Below are 20,306 nucleotides of genomic sequence, written 5' to 3' on the forward strand. Positions count from 1 at the left end.
CTACGAGGGGACCTATTATTGACTTTCTTTTTTGTACGACGTCGCTTTTGGGCGGATTCGCCTAGATGAAATTTTAGGCTACTTTTGACACATTGTGGGTTAGCTGCAAATGGTCCAAATTAATAGAATTAACTCCAGGACCAACATCCAGAATACAGGAACCGGGTATGAGCGGGTCCACCCCAACGGGACCATCCTTGGGAATCTGCTCCGAATTAACTCCCACAAATTGAACTTTTGGAGGGGAATTTTTGGCCACAGTATGACCAAAACCGGTCCGGCACGACTCCTGTTAGCCAATTTCGCCTTCCTCAAACTCCATATCCTTCTTCTCCCAAATATTAGAAATACCCTATTCATCATCTTCTTCATCCTCCTTCGAATCAGATTGCAGTTTCTCAAATGAATGGCATGGAAGGGACCCAGTCATCGTCCGCTTCAAACACCCCAATTTTGTGTTTCAGGCCATCAATTATCACCGAGATCAACTCATTGAGTTTTGCCTTGTAGACCATAAGGATGCAAAGCTTAGTAGAGGAAATGTCGCTACTACTCCAAAAAGAGCAAGGTTAGATCAACACCTTCCCAAAATTTCCTGCAACCAAATTGAAATTCCCTTCGTCCCAAGCATGAGGAGGGATACCAATAACTTTTATCCAAACAACCCTTTTGAAACGAGTAGAGTTCTTCCCATATCTATCCAACAAAGTGAACCATTTCTGCCATATACCCTTATTGGTTTTTTAATATTTATGCTGCTATATTGGTTCTAAATTTCAGCGACAATCATTCCCCTAAAATACTTAACATCACTGACCTCATAACCTTCAAGGTCCACAAGCGAAGGGAAATTACAAAGAATATTGAAAGACTTTGCCTCCCCAACCAAGACAAAATTTGCCGCCCAATCTTGAACTTCTTGAATACATGACAAGGTGATGGACTTAACATGATATGAACCAGCCTTTCTCCCTCCCGCAACTTCAGCGAACGATCTTGAATCTCTTGGGGCAACATGAAAGGAGGTCGGGGCCGGGGCAGATGCCCTCCTTAACATGTTCGGGGCAACCCCCTAAGGTGTTTGGCACAATTTGCAATCAGTTTTCTACCCCTACAAAAGATGTCAGTTAGCCCCTTCTCAATCTCCTCCACCTCTCTCACATGTTAAAATCCGATGAATGCAAAGAAAACACCAGATACATCCTTTCTTCCAGCAATATAGATTTCCGCCAACTTTCCAAGTTTTGCCCGTAGTCCCCAAAGATCAGATTTCCGAGCATTATCAGGAAGATTAGCGACATAAAAAAGAGGTAACAGATGGATCATCTCGAAATCGAAAGTCCGTCGGAGGGATAACCATTGAAGAAACCTACCGTCATCGTCTAACATCTATCCATTCTCCGTTGTCTCTCATGATGCACAAACCTTGTTGGCGGTTAAATAACTGAGCATAACTTTTGTTTAATCAAGAGTTATCAGACTTGTCTGATATATATATATATATATATATATATATATATATATATATATATATATATATATATATATATATATATATATATATATATATATATATATATATAGGGTTAGGTTATTATGTTCTAACTATCTATTGTGTGCAAGTAGTATTGATTGTGGACCAATCATTTTAGTTATTTTAATAAAGTAATTATTAATACATATAACATGCTAAAAATATAATGAATATTAATTAAATATTCAATATTTGATATGCATTAATTAGTTTCTTCAAATAACTAAAATGATTAGTCCAGAATCAATCCTAAATGCACACGATAGATAGTAAAAACATTTGAACCTCTCTCTCTCTCTCTCTCTCTCTCTCTCTCTCTCTCTATATATATATATATATATATATATATATATATATATATATATATATATATGAAAAGCTCTCAACAGGTTTGCCCATCCCTAAATTTCACAGTTTGCAGGTTCATTTTCAATTTCCTCAAATTTTGGTTCACTTTGGTTTCGAAAATATTCTGTTTTGTAAAATGGCATGATTTCCTTAATTTCTGAAAATCAAATTGTCATATGTATAGCTATCTAATTTCAATAATATAATGTCAACTTAAGTCTTCCGAATTTGGTTATATGTGTCAAATCGCCATATATAAATTGTTTATTTTAAGTTTGTAAGGGCATCTTAAATTCAATAAATTCCCCCCTACAGTTTTTTCTCGAACACTCATTGTTGTCTATTCATTTCGCATCAGAATCTTATTACAAAATAAAATTAAAGTTTTTTTTTAATAACAAAAAATATAAGGTTAATGTCGGATAATATCAACCAAGTTACAAATTTGTTCTATCTAAGGTACCTCCAACTTTTTTTCAAGAGGTTTTACCACTCAATTTTTGTTTTTGTTCCACTTAAATACCTCATACTTATATTTTGTTCTATTTATATGAAATTTAATTATATCTCGACTTGCTACCCGCTTAACCTGTAAACTTCAAATTGTTTTTTCTTAACTTTTTCCATTATGTTCGAAAATCCTACCGATCATTAGCAATCGTTTATCTTTTGGTTCATAAATTTAAAAGTTAAAAAAAAAAAAATTAAAGGTATTTAAATAAAAAAAGTTGAAGTTCATTACTATTTGATGAAATTATTTTAAATAAAGTTGCCACATCCTTGGCATATCATTATTAAGTAAACAAGTAAACAATTGTTGCATACTACCTTTTTTTTCTCTTAAATGGAACACAAACAAAAATGGAGTTGTAAACCCCCTGAAAAAAAGTTTACGGTATCTATCTAGGTTGAACAAAGTTGTAACTTTGTTACTATTGTAGGACATTAACCCAAAAATAAAAACATACTATATCCAATCGAATTTTGTCATAAGAATTTACTAGTAGGCAATGATATTATATTCCATTGTTATTTTTCCAGCTTAAGTGATTGATTGTTCACATATTCTTAAGTGAATGTTCATTTATTTGTTGCATCACGTTTCCACCTGCCTATTGGCTATGGTCTACTCTGACACCAACACCAGAACATGTGTTATTTACAAATAGTGGAGATGTTGGTGATGGTATTGGTTGTTCCCATTGTTGTGGGGATACTAATATGTGTGATTGTGTTTTTTGTTTACAAGTGTAATTAATGATTGAATGCATCAAAACAACAATAACCAAATGCAATTGAAAGCTCCTTAATCTGTCACATGTGCTTCCTCTATTTTTCAGGTTGTCAATAAGGGCCTACATCTAGATTGTTGGTTAACTCTTTAAAAGATATTAATTTGTAAAACGAAAATTAAATTACAATCAATGTTACTAATGAGCAAATAGATAAACCACTTATAGAACAAATAAGGTTTAAATAGGAGGGATAGATTCCACAAAAGTCATTACGTCGGAGGGTACGAAGAGGGAAAAGGGTGAAAGATGATTTCCCTCAAATTGACATATCATACCGTCAATGCGGTTTAGAGGGTGCGGGGAAAAGTTGAGGGGAGCCTATCCCTCGGTCTCTCTCCTTGTAAGATTGGTCAGCTTTTTTTTTTTTTTTTTTTTTTTTTTTTTTTTCAGTTTTTCAATATTATTAAATTATATATCTATTAAAAATATATATTAAAATTTATGGTTCTTAATTTCCTACAAAATGAGTATAATATTTGTATGAAATATATATTTTTGAAAAAATAAAATAAAAGGTAATGAAATGTGACAATTTCCTGCGTTTTGGTAAGTGAAAGAAGATTGAGAAGAAAACTGACGTGACACTCAAAAAGTGAAAGATCTTCTCATACGTACCATATGGTCTTAAGGTTACACAAAAATTCGATTTTGATATTGTGTAATATTTTATTTTATTTCGGATTTTGTTTTCCATTTTGTTTCAATGTTGGTCATTTACCCGATTATCCGGTTGTGAGATGGCATGGCATACTTATGTGGCAATCTTTGATGATGTGGTCATTATATGACATGTTGACGTGACATTATTTGGTGATATCACATTGTGTGTGTCAAATTGAATATATATATATATATATATATATATATATATATATATATATATATATATATATATATATATATATATATATATATATTGATTTTTGTGATACTTATCTAAAATGTAGAGACTTTTGTGTGTATCAAAAACATCATCTAGGTTTTAGAGTTGTGTAGGGTATATCTTTATTGTAGGTTTACTTCTTACCCTTTCTAGTAAATCTTGAGTTGTGTGTGTTTTACTCGTTCCTTGTATCTTTAATGCATGAATGTGTTATATATGATTTCAACTCAATCCTCCATCATTTTTGATATCGCACAAACATATAGTCGTTTGTTTTGTAACAATTGAGCTTGTCTTGCTTTGCCTTCCCCATTGTGTAACAATATAGTTGGATGATAGATTCTTTATACCCATCAAATGTTTGCAATATGGAATTATCAAATAGGATGCGACACAAATTGGATAGGCAAATAGGAGAAGCACGTATCAAATTGATACATTGGCCTCTTACTTTTGTATGAACCATGATTTCTTTGTGTTTGTGTGGTTGGTCTAAAATTTGCATCGTACATCTCCTGATATATTATATGTTCTTTGGTGATATGATAAATAATCTTTAGTATTAGGAAGCAAGGTTTCTTTTCTTTTTCTTTTTTTCATATTGAAACCCGTTGAATGTGTACTTTGACAACCGGACTTGAGTTTTCATGTGGTAGCATTTATCAAACAAATATTTTAGATGCATATCAAGTGTTAAAACTCCTTACGTGAGCTTTTGGTCTTGTACTCTTCTATTAATTTTCCATTAATTTTCCATCAGCCAAGTAATGTTATTGTTTCAATAATTATCCTAGAAGTGGTCATCTCAACTTTCTGCGTCAAGAAAGCACAAACACTAGACATGTGGTCATGTGTCACACTAAATTACTTAAATGTGTATGATGCGTGCACATATAGATAAAAAAATAATAATAATAACTAGAAAGCTTACCCCCGCTATGTGGGGGCTAGACAAAAAAAATAATACAGTGTCAAAATCAAATTTTCATATAACATGACTTTTGTGGAATTTGCCGTAAAAAGAATGACCAAAATTTAATGAAATACAACAATCTTCTTTCTTTGAATTTCTCTCAAACTCACTCTATTCTTGACATTAACGTAGACACATTATATAGGAAAACAAAACATAATCCTAATCTAATGAGAATTAGGATTCATGTTACAGATGGGTAATAAACTATTTTTTTTCCCATAAAATATCACTACTCAAAAAGAATATCATCAAAAGGTAAGCAACTAGAATTTTATGTTCAACAAAATTTTATTATTTTAATGGGTTCTAGTAGTATTTTGTGGAAACCCCTAGTTGTTTTAACTTTAACTATTCATGTGTTGGAAGAGGGAGAGACACCATGGACAAAAGTCATATTACAACTTCATCCTCCCCCAATTGTTACTTACTTGATCAATTCAAGATCACCAAATCATATATATATATATATATATATATATATATATATATATATATATATATATATATATATATATATATATATATATATACACAAACATGTTCGCACATAAAAGTGGTGAAATCCTGTTGTAATTATAATTTAAGATGTTGTAATTAATTATGCTTATTTTGGTTGCAACCTTACATTCCATTCCATTCCATGTTGTTTACAGCCACACAAATGCACCAAATTACTTGAAAGGTGCAAATAGTATCGATGAATTATGTCCACCAAATCCAAATGAATTAGACAAAGCCACCTTTATATCCATCCTTTCTTTCTTCGGGCCCACCAGCACCTTTGTGTCCTAAATCATTTTTCAACATTTTTACTTTAACTTTATATTTTAAATATATAACAATATTTTTTTTTTAATCATTAAAGAAGAATCTAATTCATACCACCCCTTTCTCTGGATTTTCAAGATTCATGTTCGGATGAACCCAACCTGTTCGTATTGCCTACAAAAGTAACATTTATTTTAGACAAAATTACATGATTGGTCCCTCTGGTTTGCTGGTTTGCCAAAACAGGCCGATTCAAACACGTTGAATGAAATACCTGTACAGTTGCTACAGCTTCAACAGCGCCAGCTGCTCCTAGAAGATGACCAATCATGGATTTTGTTGAGTTGACTCGCAACTACAAACATTCGAATTTTTTCATGATGAATTCGATTTTTAGTAATTAAAAAAGTTTTATTATAACAATCGATGAGTCACCTCTTGATTATTCCCAAAACAATGAAGAAGAGCATCGTATTCCTTAAGGTCGCCAGCTGGCGTTGACGTGGCATGTGCGTTTATGTAGTTCACATCTTCCCTGGTTACCCCAGACTGAGATAACGCTTTCTCCATACATAAAATAAGACCAGTACCTATTATTAATCAATTAAACAGGAATATAATCAAGAAAATAAAAAATTAAACTAATTAATATATGATTTGTGATTTGTCACATAAAAACAAACACTTGAAGTTGAATTTGTTTACCTTTCGGGTGAGGCTCTGTCATATGATATGCATCACAGGTGAAGCTTCCACCAAGAAATTCTGCATAAATTGTCGCGCCTCTTTTCTGTCCAATACAACCATATAATAAAATCAATAATATATGTGGTTAAAATTTAAATGGTCATTTTTTCACATACATTAAGTCAAAACAATTTAAACATACATTAAGAAAAAGATATAACAAATAACTGTTTAAGCTTTATGCATTAAGTCATGTAATCAAAAACAATTTTACCTTAGCATGCTCAAGTTCTTCCAATAGCAAAACTCCAGCACCTTCTCCCATAACAAATCCATCACGACCCTTTAATTAAAACGAAAATAGGGATATGAAATCAGAAATAAGCTTTGAAAGTGGGAGAAATTATGTATATTATATACTGAATGTTACCATATCCCATGGTCTTGAAGCTTTAGCAGGATCATTGTTTCTTTCTGATAAAGCTCTACATGCAACAAAACCTCCCAATCCTGCATCATGAGTTGTACATATGTCCATATCATTTTACAAGTTCAATATAACTTGTAACACAGGTGAAAATAGCACCATACCTATGGGTATAATCACAGCATCAGATCCACCACAAAGCATCATATCCTGCAACAACCAATGGAGCATGTAATTTATAATTATATTAACATCTTATTACCTTTTTTTAAAACATAAAAACAAAATCACTTACAGCTTCACCTCTAATGATGTGATTTGCAGCATTCAAGATACAGAAGTTGCTTGTGGCACAAGCTGTTGAGATTGAGTAGTTTGGACCCATCCATCCCTGAAGTTTCCATGTATAAATCACTATTAACAATTAAATTAATTAAGATAATTGATGTTATTTTTACCAAATCCATGGCTAGCATTGCAGAGCCCATATTAGTAGTGGCAAAAGGTACACAAAAGGGATTCATCTTCCTATATGACACCCTCAAAGCTTCAATTCCATCATTGAATACCTAAATAGTAAATAAATCAGAAAACAATCATATTTCCATTTCGATTTCATATAAATCGTAAGTATAAAGAATTACCTTCATGCCACCCATAGCAGAACCTATCAAAACTCCACATCTGGTTTTATCAATCTCTTTCATCAAAGCTTCTGTAATCCCACCATCTGCAAGTGCTTTCTTTCCAGAAGTAAGCATGTAGAGCATAAACCTGTCCATTCTTTTGGCGAGTTTGGGTGCCACCCATCCATCTGTAGAGAAAGTTTTGATCTCTCCAGCAATTCGCTGTTATTCCAACTCTTAATTATCTAACAATAACTTCAGAAACAAAGAAAGAGAACAAGAATAGTGACATACAGTAGGATAGTTGGAGCAATCAAAAGCTTCGATTTCACTAATACCACTCACACCTTCTAACAGATTGTTATAAAATTCATCTGGGGTATGACCAATTGAGGTCTCCACACCCATTCCTGTCACAACAACTCGCCTTTGTTGTGTTGGAAGCTTTTTTTTGGTCGTGGTCTCCATTGAAGGTTGCAGAGCTATAGCCATAGTTTCACCTGATATTCAATTAACAAAGCACAAATTCTGATCGGTATGCAAAAGTTATTAACCTAAAACGCCCAGATCCATCATCAATCACCTTTATTGATGTGGATATAATTGTGCATTTATGAAAGAAAGTGGAAAACGAACTAAAAGGTTACCGGAACGCAGGGGAGGAGAAAGACGACGACGACGCTGCCTGCGGCAGAGGGGCGCGATTCTCGATCCGAGAACGGAATCAGTCCCGAAAGAGTGAGAAGAGGAAAGTGAGAATCCATTGGAGTAATCGCAACGATGGCATGTAGAGAAAGAAGAGGACATGAAACCCTCGGTGGTGATACTATTGTTATTGGTAATGTTAGATACTCGTAGACTGGGAAAAGAGGGGTTTTGGTTTCTGTTAGCGTTGCATTTAGATAAAAGCCTTCTTCTCCGAGCACATCTGCCGTTGAATCCTTGTTTTGAAGAGAAAATGGACGAGTGCTGTTGGTGATTTTGGCAGGGGGCTGACATGCATGTCGCTACTAACCATGTACAGACCAGCGAAGATACCGATGCCGATGCCGATGCAACCATTTCCCTAATTGTTATTTTCTCTGTACACACAACAAAGTAGTAAACTTGATGGAACTACGAATGCAATCTAATAAAGATCAATAGAGATGCAAATTGACATGAAAGCTGGTTGCTAGGGTGATGTTGGAGTTGGACTGATAGGGGAAGAATGTGGTGGTGGCGGTGGTGGCGCCGGTGGTGGTGAATCTGAGACTGACGACTGACGAGAGACTGAATCAAAATTGCAGTACGTGGGTTTGTGTGTTTTGAATCTTGATGAGAAGAAAGGCCAAGTAAGAGGGGCAAATGCAAAATCTTCCCACCGATCGCAAACCCAACCAAACAAACACGGGCCCCTCACAAATGGCAGTGGGTCAACATTACTACTTACCTACACTCCCTTCTGGTTTAAAAACATTACTTATTTTTTGGTAATACATGATTTAATTAGAGTTGATATATATAGAAAATTTCTATCATGGTGATTTAGAATCATTTAAGATAGTCATATTTGGTAAGCCAAATAATAAAGTTCATTGAATACATTACAATCCAAAATTGACATCTTGTTTCTTTTATTACGCACATGTGTTGTGTTTGATCACAACGGCTTAGTTATCTATGAAGTTAATGACATTAATTAAGAAAAAACTACAAAAAGAAAATTTTTGGGACCGATTTAACAAAATGATTATTTTTCAGAATTTTATATAAATGAATAGGAGATAAGTCCATATGAATAGATGTTCATATTGAAGTGCATAATAGTTCTACTACATATATACACATATCGATAAAATTAAAATCAAGAAATTACTAAAGATGCAAATATGAACATTATATAATACAACTATTGCAAAGCTCGGTATATTACATAATCTAAACACAAATACTGAAGAACACAATCTATTTATCCTTGTTAAATATGACTTGAGCATTTGGAGCATTCTCATAGAGCATTTGAGTTTAATAGAGCACTTGGAACTTGATGAAGCACTTGGGGTTCATGGAGCATGTGATAAAGGAATGAATCATCCGAGAATGGAATAGATCATTAGACAAAGGAACGGATTAAGTGAGAAATGAAATGATCTTCTAAAAGGGGTATGGAGCACATAGGAAGGGAATGGAGAATCTTGTGATGTTCCATGATGAAGATGCATCATCTAGAAGTAGATGTGCCATCCTTGGAGGTAGATGTGTCACTCCATGATCAAGGTACGCCACACGTGTTCCTTGATGAGCCATGGTATCCCTTGATAAGCCACTTTATGGAAGATGTTCATGGAAGATGCTCATCGATGATGCTCGTGGAAGATGCTCATCGATGATGCTCATGGTCGATGCTCATAAGGTTGAAGATTCCAGAAGCTATTGTATGACATTCATGAAAGATGCTAGTCTTGTGATTGGTTTATTCCTTTCATGCGTCTATGGGCCAATGGGCTTGGGCCATTAGGGTTCATGAAAGATGCTAATCGATGATGTTCACAGTTAATGCTCATGAGGCTAAAGATTCTAAAAGCTATTTGATATGTGCATATTTAATCATATATTTTGTGTATTTTCTTAATATTTTTAGCTACAATTGTACTCATTTTAGGACAAAAGGTACTTAATTTGTTTAATTTATGTTTTGTAACAACAAAGACATGCTCGGGATGAAAAGGAAGCAAATGTGGAGCTGGAAGCTGGAATTTTGGACCAGGTCAATCGAAGTCAAGGGAATCTAGAATTTTGAAGCCCACAATGTAACGTCCGTAGATCCGGGCTAGTCAAATTAGAGGCAATAAGTGTCGAAAATGACTTTTCGGAAAAATATTATTTAGAATAAATAATCTTAACCAAGTTGTAGTATATGTTACAAGGTTTCCATACATATAAAGACCGCCGAAATCCGAGTTATAACGAATAAGTTATGGTCCGTCGAAGTTTTACGGCAAAACCGACACGGCACCGGGAAGCGTAAATAGTGAATTTACGATAGAGCGAGTTTTAGCCTTAGCGATCTAAACATAAGTCGTAGAATACGTTAAACCGAGAGCGTCCATAAAAAGAATGCCCAAATCTGACTTCGTATGAGGAAGTTATGATTTTTCAAAGTTTCGGATTAGCAATGTACAACTCGAAATTCGAATAATAGATCAAGCGGTTTTTAGCCGAAACAACCTAAACAAGAATCGAAGATCTCGTTAAGAGTAGCGTAACGAAAAAAAGATGGGCAACAACGAATGTCGAATGAAGAAGTTATGAGAATTTAACGGACCAATCCTGTCCCGGCCTGTTAATAATGTAACTTTTAAAATAGATTCAAAATTAGCTGACGAAGTCTAAACGAAAGTTGTAGAGTATGTTCTCGCCTTCTCATGGATATAAATAACATCGAAAATGGGGCTCGTATGCGAATGATACGAATTTTAGAAGTTAAGTGTACAACTTGCGAAGCTGATGCATGAAATGATGACATGGCCGAACTCCCAACCGTCAGATGAACTCGCTTCGGATGGTGACACCTGGTGTGAGGGTTACACCCAGCGTAGCGAAGGGACGCCCAGCATCCGGAGTATGCCCCGCATCGGAAAGAAGTACGCCTCACGTACAGTTGTTCTACTTGGTCTGAGGAGTGAACGTGTAGCACCACTGAAACTGCGACATGTGGAGACCTTATCTGAACTTACGCCCAGTGTAAGGCTTCGGTACGCCCAGCGTAAGTCCGAAGTCTAGGTTATAAATAGAAGGCCGAGGCTGCCATTCTTCTTCACTCCAAAACCACTTCTTTCTCTCACTAATTTCTCTCTCTAAGACTCCTAAACCCCTCTAAACCCTAGATAAAACCCCTAGCCCCCTAAGGAAGCCCCAGGCTCCCGGATTCCTGAGAAAAAGGGTCTTTCGGTTTCAAAATGTTGCTCCGAGCAAAGCCCGGTTTTCTTTAAAATTCGTTGTAAGTGAGCTACGCCTACGCAATTTTTAATAAAGATTTCAAATAATTATAGTAATGTTATTAGGTCCTTAAAATAATTATTTGGGCTATTATTATTAGTTATATAAGTATCATTTAACGCTTATATAATAGTAATAATAGTCAGACTATTACTTTGTCGCGGATATCGTTAGACTAAACCCTAGGGGTATTGATACTAGGTTTTATCGAAGGAAAATTGTTTTGAGAATATCAAAGCGTTGTCTGAGTGCTGAGTCACCACCTTTCAGGTGAGTGCATGGTCTCTTTCATCTTACACATAGATATGAAATATTTTATATAAATTACGTGCTATGTATGCATATTATCTGAATACTTGTTGTATATGCTAGATGAACGATTTTATACATGTTTTAAATGATTTAAACTGTATATATGTAATTTATATCTACGATAATGTTGCGGTAAAACATGGGTAGATGTAGTAGATGGAATATGAGTTTGATGATGAGTTGAGAGGTGTTATAGACCACGAGGTGAGGGTGAGAGGTGGACGATGCGAGAAGCCTTTTCCCAAACGATGGTCCTGTCATTCAGCAGAGTATGAATGACAACCACGGACTATTCTAGACAGTCCAGTGGAACACTAGCAGACTCGCAACCTGTAGGTGTTGTGAACGATGTGTTCACCCGGTGTTCTCTAAACCTTGGCGACCATGCAGACTTGGTGCCTAACCTTGGCGATCATGCAGACTTGATGCCTAAATCCTAGCGACTATGCAGACTTAGTGCCCGTTGTGTAAACCTTGGCGATCATGCAGACTTGATGCCTAACCCCTGGCGACTATGCAGACTTAGTGCTCGTTGTGTAAACCGTGGCAACAATGGACTTCGTGTCGATTCCTTAGGATGATCCTTAGGAATAAATGAACGAGGAATAGCTGATTCTTAGGGTAGATCCTTAAGAATAAAGAAGATAATGGGGATGGGTAATTGGGTTGATTGTTTGATTGTTTAAACATAATAATTATATTATTGTGGGTTGAAAACCCTATGTACTCATCAGGTTTCCCAACCTGACTCACTCAGTTTATTTATATCACAGGTGTTGATATGAAGTCACATTACACTGAGAGATTAAAGAGATGTAGATCACTAGTGTAAATAAATGTAAGTTCCGTTTATGCTTATGTTTCTGTATTGACGATGACATCCCAAACGTTTTAAAATGAATAAAATACATTTCTCCGGAAATGTTTTGATAACGTATTTATCATGTTTTTCTGGGAACAAATTCCGCAACATTTTTATGAAAAGAAGTACTATGATTTTTACAAAGCATAAACAAAATCGGTCTTTTATAGCCGTGAAAAATGGGGATGTCACACACAACGTGGATATCCCTAGCCATGTTGTGGCAAGTTGTTTTTTGTGATCTGATTATGCCTTGGTGAACATGCGTTTTTAATGATCGCCACACCGTGAAGCCTATTTGTCATGGAATGGGAGGTGATTTTTGGCAACTATATAATTATCGTTTTGGCTCTCAACCCAAACTCATGCTGGAAGTTTTTGATGACTTTTGAAGACCAAAAACATCCCTTAGACGTTTTGGAGTGTAGAATTCGTTTGAAGCTTGATTTTAAAAGAGATATAAAGGCAACATTACTTCTAATTACTCTATTTCTTTGTTTTTGATCATGTTCATCAAAGTGATTTTCATTTTTACTAGTTTTGTTCCAGTAGTTATGGGCTAAACACCCTAACTTTTGTTTAGAATATATGATGTTGCATTATATGTGTTGGTTGAGTGGATTTGTATTATAGGTAATTGCTTATTTATTATGGTAGCTTGTTAAAAAACCTTTTATGTTAGGGATAATGCCATAAAAAGCCTTAAGTTCGTCAGAAAATGTCGGTTTTACCATTCGACAGATTTTTGTTAGTTTATGCCGCAAACTTGTCATTTTTTTGTCGCCCTTTTTACCTGTTATAGCATGTTTCCAGGTTACCATGAATTATTTTTTGCGAAAAAAACCCTTAAGTTTACAAATATTTTGCAAAAAAACCATTAAATAAAAAACCTTAAGTTTTGCCAAAAATGTCGGTTTTACCCTCTGATGGATTTTTAGGTCGTTTATGCCGCAAACTTTTCATTTTTTTTGTTGGTTTTGCCCCTTTTACCTATAATAGCAGGTTTCCAGGTTACCCTAAAATACTATTTACGAAAAAACCCTTAAGTTTACAAATATTTTGCATAAAAACCCTTAAGATTATAAACATATAAAATATAATAATATATTCAAAAATTGATAAAAAAAATTGATTTGATCATAAATAGTTTTTATGTTCATTAATGCTTATGATATTATAAAAAATGTTCAGTTTACTCTTCACTTGTGATAACAAATTCTTTAGGTTACCATGATATTAAATTTGCAAGAAAATTCTTAAGTTTATATTTTTTTTATCGATTGTATCCTAAGTAATTTCTTTTTTCATATTATATGTTTTTATGCAGAAAAAATATTTATCTAAAAAAAATATTTATGTTTGATATTTCTTTATATTTATAATCAAATATCATAAAAAATGTTATTGGAGTTAAATATTGTTTGAACTTCTTTTTTCTTTTTTAGTATTTGTATAATTTAAAAAATAATAACAACTAGAGGGTGTACCCTTGCGTTGCTACGTGTCGGGAATTTTTTTATTGTTTCTTGTTTGTTTCAGATTTTATAGTACGTGTTTATTTATGGGACAAATTTTTAGAATATACATAAGGGAACAAAGTTGACAAAATATATAAACTATGGTGGTTAGATGTTGAAAAATGAAGATTAATATTAGAGAATGGACCAAAACTATCAAGTTGTAGAAAATATTGTAGCTTACTATAATTAATATTAAATAATGGACTAAAATTGCCAAGTCCTAGAAAGTATTGTAGCAAAATGGTGTAACATAAAAGAATAAGGGACCAAAAGTGTTAACATCACAAACAATTGTAGCCAAAGTTTGAAGGACAAAACTTTACTATTCTTAGAGGGACGAAATTTGCCAAAGCCATAAAATATTGTGGCAAAATTGGAAAGTAAAGAAATAGACACATTTGCAACATCACACAATTGTGGCCAAAGTTTGAAGGACAAAACTTTACTATTTTTAAAGGAACGGAATTAATATTGTGGCAAAATTGGAAAGTAAAAAAATAGACACAATTGCAACATCACACATAATCAAATGACCATTTATGTCAAAAGGTTAGGAACTTTACTGTTCCTAACTTTCATTTCTTTAATATATATATATATATATATATATATATATATATATATATATATATATATATATATATTAATTATTTTTTTTCTACAAATCTATTTAAATTCGATTGTAATTAGGTATATAGTATAACTGAATATTTTAGCACCAAACTCTTAGTTCTAGTCAAAAACCATTTGTCCATTTTGAGAATTGATTTTAAACTCGGGGCGAATTTTTTTATCCGATTTGTTGACATCTAGTTCCTTTGTTTGCTTATTTGCATAAGACATGATCACTGAGTTGTCGTACGTGCACACAACTGGTCTCGGTCCAGTTTGGAATTTTCTAGGGTCGTTATTGCAATAGTTTGGTCTTTTTTGGGTCAAGTTTCGGGCGCTCTCAATCAGCATTTTTTTTATCTTGTCTTTTTCCGAACCGGTTTTATTCGAGGACCGTTCTTCGAACAGTCTAATCTTCTTTGTGCTCATGTTTTCTATTCGGATTTAGGTTTTTTCTTTTCGGTTTCGATTTTTATATGTATAATTGTTTCATTTGATAAATATTTATTGTATATACACTATAATATAAAACCAAAATCTTTCTACATATAATGAAGGAGGTTTGTATATAAAACGGGTTGTGTATCGGTCATGGGTCTCTTTTAAAATTGTTCGGTGTTTTTTGGGATTGGTCTTGGGTCGGTCACAAAACGGTTCGTACTTAATGGAGACATTTCTCAAATTTCAAACAAGTCTTAGGCGGTATTGTCTTTTTTTTTTTCTCGGTCTGATCTCGTTTTAGAATGATTCAATCCTGATGAGTTTTGGAACCAGTATGAGTAGTATATTTGTGCGCCTCGTGGCACTCAGTAAATAGGCTAAGCAACCCATGCTTTGTTGGGCTTCTCCACATTCAAGGCTAAATTAATGTCATGAAGTACGAACTATGAAGGATAACCCAATATGCTCCTTTTGGATATGGGTTTTGTTTCCCGGATTCCTTTCCTTATTTGTTTTTTTATTAACTTCTCATTTCTCTCCCAGGATTGTAAGATTGCAAAATTCTCATATAGCATATAAAATCTTTTATCAACACAATGTTCAATGTTTATAAAAAAAAATACATGCATGCAAACATGCAAAACGAGAGTAACTGGAATGTAACATGTATAATAATATGAAATGACTAAAAGTAACACAACACTTGCAAGGAAAAAACAAGTCTAGATATAATATACATTAAGCATTTATAAAAGAATTAATTTTGTCATATATAGAGGTCATGAAACTTCTAAATAAAGTTCAACTGGGTAAAGTGTTTGACCATAGATTTGTAGACGTCATTTTTAAAATAATTAGTTTTGCCATTTAGATAAAAAAAATAGTGATGTAACTTGTTGCTCATTTATCTTATTAACTATTACTGCATTTAAATTTTACTAGAACATTTACATATCAATAAAAGATAAAATGATTACAATTGAAAAAAACATATTACATATATTTATCCCACAATATGATTTACTTGTAGTCTTGCATAGAGGTGGACAAAAAAACCGGTCTGAACCAATCCAAAAAACAAAGTATATGAACTGAACAGGTCCTTAACTAGTCCTAGACCGGTCAGTCCATTAACAGTCTAAACTGAAAGCCTATATCGGTCCTTAAAAATGAATACGTTGCAGTCCAAAACTAGTCTTAAAACCAATCCCACAATGAACCAGTTCTAAAATGAACCAATCCAATCTTTGGACCAAAACCAATCCAACCGGTCCTAGACTTCAAAAAGTGATAAATGAAAAGCCTAATATTTTTGGTAGCCCATTTAAGCAACAGGCCTCCAAATAATCAATTCTTTTGTTTCACTTGCTGTGTGTCTTTAGAAAGCATTTGTTCCTTCCCAATTTATAATGCTTAAAACTTTGCTTTTTTTCTTTACACAACCGATGTGGGACAAGTTCCCTTCCTTTTGTTTTTTTAGGGGGTGTTTGACTTAGCTTTTGAAAGCTAAAAAGTCCTTTTTGTAAAAGATAGAAAAGTTAGGATTTCTGACTTTTCAAAAAGATGACATTTATTCTATTGAAAAAGTTGGAAAAGTCAGGATTACCAAACATCTTTTTGACTTTTAGAAAAAGATAAAAGTTAAAAGTCACTCTAAAAATTAACCCAAACACCCTCTTAATCTATTATACTAATTTACTTGAAGGCTACAAATTATAAATGATATTTCTTACTTTTCACTAACTTGTTTTTGGCAATAATATCACAAATTCATAATGGCTAGATAAAACAACCATAATCCTTTGATAACGGCTATATATTTTTTTACATTATAAATAATCTTTCATATCCAACCATTTTCTCACCTTAAATGCTATCTCTTTCTCAAAATGTCTCTAAATTTACACTACAAAGCTTGAAGTTTAGAGCGAAACCGATCCGAAAAAAGACCGAACCGAAACCAAACCCAAAAAAAAAATCCAAAATCGAACCCGAAAAAAATCCGAATTCAAACCAAAAAAGACCGGTATCGAACTAGTTTAGAGCGAAACCAATCCGAAAAAAGATCGATCCAAAAAATGACGGGACCGAAAAAGGATCGATTGAGAACCGATTAGGACCGGTCCAAAAAAAGACCGATCCAGAAAAAAAGGACCGACTCAGGACCGGTTCAGGACCGAATTTAGTGCACCTCTAGTCTTGCACCTTGCGATTTCTCTAGCCTCGGGCCTTTTGGCCTCAAGGATTTATACATGTGTGTTTGAAACTTGAAAGAGGGGCCTGTCGTATACTGATAGCTTATTTTATTTCCTTATTTTTATTAGTTTATTTTAGATTTTAAGTTTTTTTTATTAGTATTGTATTGTATATTCTTTATTTTCTTTATCATGGATCGTATCGGGGACTTTTTATTTTGCATGAGGAATCTTGCAGGGTTTTGGAGCTTATTGCGATTGTGGATTACAGTGAAGACGGACTTGTGGGCTCTCGAGGCGCTATTGGGCTTGGCGGATCCACCAAATGAGATTTGGGCTTAAAAAGATAAAGACTTGGATGAAGTGGGCTTGTGAAGATGGATCATGGATAATTAATTTTGGGTTTGGAGCATCCACATTTGAAGATAAAAGATGATTGGCTGATTTGAATTACATGGATATGGAGGGGACCAAAGGAATATTTGGTAGTGGAAGGGTGGAGTGGAGGAATGAATGACCAATAACATTACAGCAACATTTACGCGGGTGGAATTTTCATCGCGCGGGTACCCGCGCAACTGCCCAGTTTGGGTATTTTGGTCATTTGGCACACTATAACCTTGGAGGGATAAGATCCATCAGCCGGACTCTCGATTTTTCACCATTGGAGACCTGTAGGAGGCGATTTTGGAGCTTGAAGACTCATTTCTTTTCGTCTTTCCAGGAGATTGGTAGTTTCTTTATGCAATTAGACTTTTGTGATTGTTGTTCTATTACCATGAGTGGCTAAACTCACTATTTTGGTTGACTTTGGCTTAAAACCTTTGAATGTTTGTGGGTTTTTGAAGGATTCATTCTAGATTATTAATTATCTTATGTTTATGGTTCTAGATCATATTTCTTATGCTTGTTTAATGCTTTGATCATGAGCTTGGCACTTGGATGAGCTAATGTTAGTTTATTTCTTTGGTTTTGTATTGAATCATTGAATTGATATAGAACAAGAGCTTTATGATGGTAAAAATCATCTCTAGTTTATGAATCATAGTTCCTTTATGGATGTGTAAGCATTGACATCATCTAGGAATTGTGGATTCCTTCTTTCTTAAGGCTAATTAACTTCTTGGGTTCAATTGTTTCAATTAAACCCTTGATATTGATTAAGAAGGTGTGTTGTGGGCTTCCCCAACCTCCATACTACCTAAGAGGAATCTTGGCATATCATGCTTCATGATTGTTATAACAAATTTGGGATGAATGATAAGCTTCATGTTGAATCCTAATGATAAACACACAAATGTTCATTGTGTTGAATTGCCTTAGTTAACCAACTCTCTCCAATATTTGAGCATCTCACTATCTTGCTTAATTGCAAGTTTTTAGTTATTCAAGCCTTTTCAAGTAATCAAACACCCCCCTTTTAATTTAATTGTAGTTAGTTTATTTACAATAGTTCTTTTAGATTGCATTGGTGATTGAATACAACCATTTCCCCGAGGATCGATACCCCTTTTTACCATTATATTACGTTTTATTTGCAAACTAAGGGTGTAATTTGCTCGGTGGACTTGACATCCCATCAAGTTTTGGCGCTGTTACCGGGGAAATTGGTTATTGTTATTTGATTGTTTATGCCTAGGTCTACAAGAACCGGTGAACTACTCTACAATCCGGAAATTGAAAAAGAAGCAAAAAGATTGAAAAAGTTAGCCAAACAAGCAAAGCAACAACAACTTGTTCAAGCTTCTTCCTCTTCTCCACTAATCAACATAGAAGATCAAGTTCATACTTCAAGTGATACCGACACCGAACCGAATTCTTCAATTGTTGGTCAATCCCTTGAAGAAATTCTGCTTGAAAACTACATAGTCATGAATCACACTCCACCTCACAATCCCAACCCAAACCCAAACAATCAAGATGCCAATACCTCACCCCAACAACCAAGACAACAACAACAAGAACCTCTCATTGATGTGCCACCTTGGAATCAAGCCCCTCCTCAAAACCAACCCAATTATCAACCCCCACAACTACACAGCCAACAATTCCACCAAAACAACCAACTTCAAACCAATGCTTTTCAAGTTCCACAACAAGTACATTACCCAAATCAACCCAATTACCCACACCCTCCAATGTACCAAAACCCAATGTACCCACAACAACAACCTCATTACAGCCAATACCCTAACTGCCAACCTTATCCACCACCAATCTATAATCCCCAACAATATCCATATCCACCTTACCAACAACCACCCAATTACATGCAACAATATCCCAATCACCCCTTTCCACCCCAATCCCCCTCAAGAGTTGACACTTAGACAAATGATGGAAACGGATGTTACTCATACACCTCTTGCTATTGTTTATCCCACAAACCGCCGAGGAATTGAACTAAAGTCAAATTTCATACATCAACTTACCAAGTTCCATGGTTTAGATAGAGAAGACCCTCAAAAGCATTTGAAGTCATTTCATATGATATGTGTTAGCATGTTGCCCGAAAATGTGACATTGGATGATTTCAAGCTAACCGCCTCCCCGCTCACCCTCGAAGATAAAGCTAGAGAGTGGTTATTCAACTTATCACCGGGGTCTATTCACACATGGGAAGAGTTACTCAAAGCCTTCAATAGCAAGTTTTATCTCACATCCCGAATATCAAGCCAAAGAAGTGACATTTTGGGGATTCTTCAAGGGGAGAATGAGACTTTTCATGATTTTTGGGAGCGATTCAACAACTTGTGTACTAGTTGTCCTCAACACAACATTCCAGAACAACTACTTCTTCAACAATTTTATGAGGGTATGAATGAAAAAATATCGAAGG

At 34.4% G+C, this 20,306-nt stretch overlaps 1 protein-coding gene across 1 annotated transcript; it reads right to left on the reverse strand.

Annotated features, from left to right (window-relative positions):
* Positions 1–5,590: 5,590 nt before the first annotated feature.
* LOC145054595 (3-oxoacyl-[acyl-carrier-protein] synthase II, chloroplastic-like) lies at positions 5,591–9,010 on the reverse strand. Its single transcript, XM_079002826.1, has 14 exons — positions 8,705–9,010; positions 8,192–8,626; positions 7,839–8,044; positions 7,563–7,766; positions 7,377–7,487; positions 7,214–7,309; positions 7,083–7,128; positions 6,922–7,001; positions 6,766–6,834; positions 6,510–6,594; positions 6,240–6,394; positions 6,079–6,159; positions 5,919–5,978; positions 5,591–5,824 (listed from the first exon to the last, which is right to left on the reverse strand). The coding sequence occupies exons 2-14, from the start codon at positions 8,604–8,606 to the stop codon at positions 5,708–5,710; spliced, it is 1,725 nt and encodes a 574-aa protein (XP_078858952.1). The 5' UTR covers positions 8,607–8,626; positions 8,705–9,010; the 3' UTR covers positions 5,591–5,707.
* Positions 9,011–20,306: the final 11,296 nt, after the last annotated feature.

This window comes from Lactuca serriola, chromosome 5 (assembly GCF_051521515.1).
Source record: "Lactuca serriola cultivar US96UC23 chromosome 5, Lser_US96UC23_V15, whole genome shotgun sequence".
Lineage (NCBI taxonomy): Eukaryota > Viridiplantae > Streptophyta > Magnoliopsida > Asterales > Asteraceae > Lactuca > Lactuca serriola.

Excerpts from the sequence above, each read along its gene's own strand:
- LOC145054595 (XM_079002826.1), bottom strand. The coding sequence starts at position 8,606 with ATGGTTGCATCGGCATCGGCATCGGTATCTTCGCTGGTCTGTACATGG. Across the intron at positions 7,488-7,562 it reads CTGCTATGGGTGGCATGAAG|GTATTCAATGATGGAATTGA; the intron begins GTAATTCTTTAT and ends TTTACTATTTAG. Across the intron at positions 6,595-6,765 it reads AAGAACTTGAGCATGCTAAG|AAAAGAGGCGCGACAATTTA; the intron begins GTAAAATTGTTT and ends TGTATTGGACAG.